Here is a 5,744-nt window from a genome sequence, read left to right as displayed (position 1 = left end):
GAACTTCTCTAAGACACAAAGCTAAGAGTGGCATAAGTAAAACCCTTAAACCCCTAAAGAGTAGAAACTACTAACAAAGTCAAAACCCTTTGTTCGGTTAGACTGACAACAAGTATATATGTCTTCCTCCCAGCTCTACCGTCGCCTCCATGGCATCTTCGCCACTTCTCTATCTGCTGCATCTACAGCAACACAAACCAACACTGTCAAAGCCTCAGCCAAAAACGCAAAAACCAAAGAGCGTAGACTCCAAAAAGCTGTCGACAGCTTCAAGAAATCCTCCGAGTCTGACCGCTTTCGAGCCAGGCACAGCATCTATGAGTCCACGGTTCGACGCCTTGCCACTGCCAAGAAGTTCTCCATGATCGAAGAGATCCTAGAGGCCCAGAAGAAGTACCCAGAAATCGCCATTGAAGGCTTTGCCATCCGTCTCATTTCCCTGTATGGGAAAGCCGGCATGTTTGATCATGCCCACAAGGTGTTTGATGAAATGCCTGACCTGAATTGTCCTCGTACGGTTAGGTCCTTCAATGCCCTTTTGGCTGCTTGTGTTAGCGCGAAGAAATTCGATAAAGTTGATGAGATCTTTAGAGGATTACCGCCCAAATTGTCAATAGAAGCAGATTTGGTCTCGTATAATGTTGTTATTAAGGCATTTTGTGAGATGGGTTCTTTGGATACTGCGCTTTCAATGTTTGATGAGTTGGAGAAGAATGGGATGGAGCCTGATTCATTTACATTCAATACTCTGCTCGAAGGGTTTTATAGTAATGGCAGATTTTTGGAAGGAGAGAAGATATGGGCTATGATGGAGAGAAAGAATGTTGTTCATAATATTAGAAGTTACAATTCAAGGTTGCGAGGAATGGTTAATGAGAACAGGATATTAGAAGCAGTGAAGTTGATCGATGAAATGGGGAGCAAGGGAATTGAAGCTGATGTGATCAGTTATAATGCTTTGATTAAAGGGTTTTGCAAAGATGGGAAGTTGGATGAAGCGAAGTGGTGGTATAATGAAATACGAAAAAATGACTGTAGTCCTGACTGGGTTACTTATATGACCCTCATTCCATGTCTTTGTGAAGAGGGTGATTTCGATATGGCTCATGAGCTATGCGTGGAGGTTATCAAACAAAGGTTGCGCATTGATATAGCGTTACTGAGGCGTGTGGTAGATGGATTGGTCAAGGAGACAGAGATTGAAAAAGCTAAGGAGCTTGTGGAACTGGGGAAGTCAAATAAGTATTTCCATTTCAAACTAGAACTGTCTCTGGACAAGTAGTTGCTCTTTTGATTTTGCCTTTTCAATTCTGTTTTTACTCTTTATGAGATTTTGCATATGTATAACCTTGGCTGATGGTGATGACATTGCTGGACTAGGATTGTAATACTGATACCAGGTTTACCATGATGTGAAAATGTTATCTTAGCCTTGTTATTTTGGCATTTGTACGCTATTCAATCTTCAATGAATTTAAATATCTATATTGCTGGAAAATTGATTTTGATTTTTGATTTTTTTAACTACAAGGAAATAACAATTATTTGTCAATAAATAAGGCATTTTAATTTTTTTTTTTCTATATTATTCTTCTTCTCACCTAGTACACAGTATTGGAATGTTTACTTTTCAAATTAGTACTAGAGTTAGGATTTAGGAAGTGTAATCATTTAATTTCTTATTCCGGAAAATAAAAATTTTAAAGCACTTAAAATTTAGGGTATTGCATGTCCAAGTGGCTGAAAACTGCCAACTACTTTACATGCCTCCTCAGATCTTCCATTGGTTCTGAAAGAATAAAATTGCTAAACTTCATAGAAACTGAAACTTCAGTTTTTTATTTTTTTATTTTTTTTAAAGAATTTCTTGCAGCAGTGAGTAGTGACTTCATGTACTTATCACGATTTGGAATTTGGAAAGGGGTTGTTATCATAACTGTATATCATAGGAACCATCCTTGCAGTGTTAAGAGAAGCTTTTATAAAAGATGCTGGAAACAGATAAGGGGTAAAGCAATCCTTGTTGAGTTGCTTCCATGTGTTTGAAATCATTTTGATAACATTCCTTTGTGCATCTTCAACTGAAGCCTTGATGTTCTTTCCTGTAGCACTCAATGTAGGATCCATCAAGTCTATTTTGATCCTGCAGTTAATACTAGCTTTGTTAATGATTAATTAACCTTAGATGTTGCAGAACATATCAATTATGAAATTTTCGTTTGTTAATTTTTTATTTTTTAAGGAAACTCTTACCTCACTCTTGACTGCCTAACAAAAATTATATGAGTTGTTGACTTGTTATATGGTCCTAGGAAAGAACAATCAATAACCACTGTCCTTTAAGCCACTTGATATCTATAGGTGGAATCACTTCCTTAATAATGGTGATAAATCATGGGTGGCTACATGCGAATTTAATGTTACCTGGGCACTTCCAATGTCATCCCATAGCCCAACAGTTGTTTCTGTATGCTTGGACTATTGTCCAAAAGATTGACAGTCTCCTTAACAATACCCTGACCCAAGAGAAAGAACATGTGAACTGGCACCACATGCAACCCTGTACTAACAAGAGCATTCTTCAGGTACTCCTCTGCCTTTGACAAGTTCCCAGAAGCAAACCATTGTGCTTCTAAGAGGAAGGCATTACACAATCTTGCCCACTGTAACAATTAAGAATCTCAGAGGTAAAGCATGAGTAATCGCTTTCAAAATTGAATGTTGACATATAAAATATATTGGTGTTGATCATTTGTCAAAATATCACCTTCTTTAGGGAGTCTATAGGGTTCCATCCGTTCTTTTTATGGACCTTGTAGCTGATTTTGTTAGTAATGCCACTAAGGCTGGGTTTGGATAGCAACGCATTTGTGTCTTTTGTGTGGATCCCGTGCATTGTTTATGGGACTTGCAAGTACGGATTTTAGTAAATTTTTCTTTAAAACTGGGTCTCACGGCATTATTCACATGTTTAAAAATTATTTTGCTACAGTATTTTCAGTTTTCAATTTTTAGTTTTTAGCAATAAGTGGTACCTAAACAGACCCTAAGAGCAATGAAACATATCTTCAAGTAGTAATCAAGTAATTGCTTAGTAGCTGCGAATTCCCATCTACATGCAAAGAGATGTTGTAATTGAGCATGTGAAATGGTAAAAGCAAGTTATACTGTTCTATAATAGGCACATACTGATTTACCACATTTGTGAAGAGAGTTCATCTAGGGTTCCATAATAAACATCGAAGTTGTCTTCTATCACGTAAACTAGATATATGGGTTTTGTGAGCTCAACCCTTTGGTCTGAAAAGCTTGGATCAGTGAGGCAAGCCGCTGTCCACATGTACCATTTAAGTGGTTGGTTTTGGCAAGCTTCAACTGTTTAGCCAGACCTAGGCCTTTCCACCATCTATGAGCTATTTACAAAGGGTTAAATTAATTGGAAATAATTGATAGACAATCATAACAAATTCTTACTTGAAAAGTTGAAGAATTCCCTGTTCGTGTATGATCTGAGCCATTTTGAAGTCTACCTCTGCTAGTTCTTCCTGTTGGTATATCAAGATGTTTCACCAGTACTTCAAGGAGCTGGCAACTGAAGTCTTGAGCTTTGTCGAGTGTCTATATTTGCCTCTGTGTCTTCCTGTAATTATAATTTAAAGTGCCCCTCCTCATTCTTAAATTTGTTAAACACATCTGTACCATAAACATTAGCTAGTTAATGCTTTGAGAGGCATTTTTTAATCTTGTTATTATTAAGCTATACATGGGGGATTTTTAAATCCAAGGCCTTTCCATCTCATTATTTTGGATGGTGGAAGTGCAGTTTGAGCTAGAGTTTATTGGTAAAAAAACCCTTTTTTGTGTTGAACTTTTTTAAAATTTTGCTTAATGAAATTATCTGTGGAAATATTACTACATGCTGCATATTTCCTTATAATTTGTGGAAGTGTGAAAGTATTAAGCAAGTAAATGATTGACAAGTTTGTTTTCTAGATTAGCAAATTAATAGAGTGGTAGAATAGGATGGCAATAAATCAATAATGACTCCATCCATCCTCCATATCTGTTGCGGATGATACTACTGTGACAAATTTGTTAGTTTGCTGAGCATATGGTTGGCTTTTCTATCTTCCAAAATTTTCATTTTAAAAAGTGATTTAGTCACCATGGCTCTACTTGCAGCCTTGCATGACTATTATTTGGCTGATAGCCACTGAGGACAATGTCCCAGGAACACAAGAAGTAATGAAAAACTTGAAAGGTTGTTGGGTTTTATTTTGTTTTGTTTTTTTAGGTAGAAACAGGATATATGATAAACTAGTAAACAATCAGTTTACTACAAAACAACTCGGCTTTATCAAAAGCCAAATGGAACCACCACAGGCGATTGGTTATCAAATATCACAAAATTAGTTTCCCAACTTTGCTAAACCATCAGCACTTTAGTTTTCTTCACGGAAGGCATTTTCCACAGTTAAGTTGGGGAATGTTTTCCAGAGGTTCCTGCAATCAGATAAAGTGGGTTCCGTTACTTGGTTATTGTAAGAATTGATAATCATGCCAATTATAATTTCTGCATCTAGTTCAACACTATGAGATGAAATTCCCCACTGTTGTGCTAAGAGGAGTCCATCCTTGAGCGCCCATAGTTCAGCCGAAAGTGCTACCCAAGGCTCTTGCAAACCCTGTAACCCAATCCCCATCACTGTTTCTTTTTAATCTTTTAGGGGAAAAAAAAAAGAGATTAAAAAACTATTTCCAGGGATGATACTAAAAAGTTATTTCCTCCCATGTTAAAGGAAAATACAGATAGAAATTGTACCACTAGGAAATATAAGACATATCTCGGATTTGAAAAGGCATCTTGTGCATCCACTGAATACAACTAATATCACATCTTCCATTGGTTATAACACAATTAAAGGGCTACAAGTTACATGGAATCAAAAATTATAATTAACTAGTTGCGGACCCGTGCGTTGCGCATAATAATTATTTTATAATGGTTTTATTATTATCATTTTTTTACAATTTAAACTAATTTAATAAAGAGTAATGTATTTCGTAATCATATTTTATTTATTATAAAAACAATCATAAATCATAAATATAAATTTTGTCGTATCAAAATGAAAACAATACAATTTTTCTCAGAAATTCAAAAGGCAAGTTAACGAAAATTTTCATTTTTTAGTAAAATTTATTTATAACATTTTGTGAATTATTAAAAAGAATATAAAATTTGCAAATTATTCTTTTAGTTTTAAACAAACTTTCTCGAACCTTATTTTTTCTACCTACAACCCAAAACATCGAAAAATGTAACTAAGAAAATTAATAAAACTTAACAATGATTAATTGGACCAATTAGGAAAACAATTTGTTGTAATTTCATCCACCCAAAACATATTATTAAATAAACAATTATTAGCAAAATCTAAGAATTAAATTTCTATATATGCATTGTTATAAATTATAAAATAATAATAATTTGGCATGCTAACTATATTTTAAAGAATATAAATGTAGAAAGTCAGTATGACATTCTATGTTTGATACGTTATTACTAAAGTGACTATTACCAGGAGGAATTCGGTCTTCAAATACATTTGGGGTGACAACACCATTTTCATTTAAAGTAGTGCGTATATAGATATTAGAATTTTTGTTCACAGTCTCACTATTATAATCATGTTGTCTCTGTCTAGTGCTCCTCACAAATGGATCATCCTCCATATCTCTTG

The 5,744-nt window shown here is 35.0% G+C and overlaps 2 protein-coding genes across 2 annotated transcripts; one reads left to right on the top strand and one right to left on the bottom strand.

Annotated features, from left to right (window-relative positions):
• On the top strand, positions 1-1,498 carry LOC115991758 (pentatricopeptide repeat-containing protein At3g13160, mitochondrial-like). Its single transcript, XM_031115660.1, has one exon. The coding sequence runs from the start codon at positions 119-121 to the stop codon at positions 1,280-1,282; it is 1,164 nt and encodes a 387-aa protein (XP_030971520.1). The 5' UTR covers positions 1-118; the 3' UTR covers positions 1,283-1,498.
• Positions 1,499-1,899: 401 nt separating this feature from the next.
• On the bottom strand, positions 1,900-4,703 carry LOC115991191 ((3S,6E)-nerolidol synthase 1-like). Its single transcript, XM_031114937.1, has 5 exons — positions 4,533-4,703; positions 3,475-3,545; positions 3,046-3,112; positions 2,425-2,663; positions 1,900-2,143 (listed from the first exon to the last, which is right to left on the bottom strand). The coding sequence occupies exons 1-5, from the start codon at positions 4,701-4,703 to the stop codon at positions 1,900-1,902; spliced, it is 792 nt and encodes a 263-aa protein (XP_030970797.1).
• Positions 4,704-5,744: the final 1,041 nt, after the last annotated feature.

The sequence above is a fragment of the Quercus lobata genome, chromosome 5 (assembly GCF_001633185.2).
Source record: "Quercus lobata isolate SW786 chromosome 5, ValleyOak3.0 Primary Assembly, whole genome shotgun sequence".
Taxonomy (NCBI): domain Eukaryota; kingdom Viridiplantae; phylum Streptophyta; class Magnoliopsida; order Fagales; family Fagaceae; genus Quercus; species Quercus lobata.
Note: the sequence above shows the minus strand (reverse complement) of the source record. Positions and strands in the feature narration are given on the sequence as shown.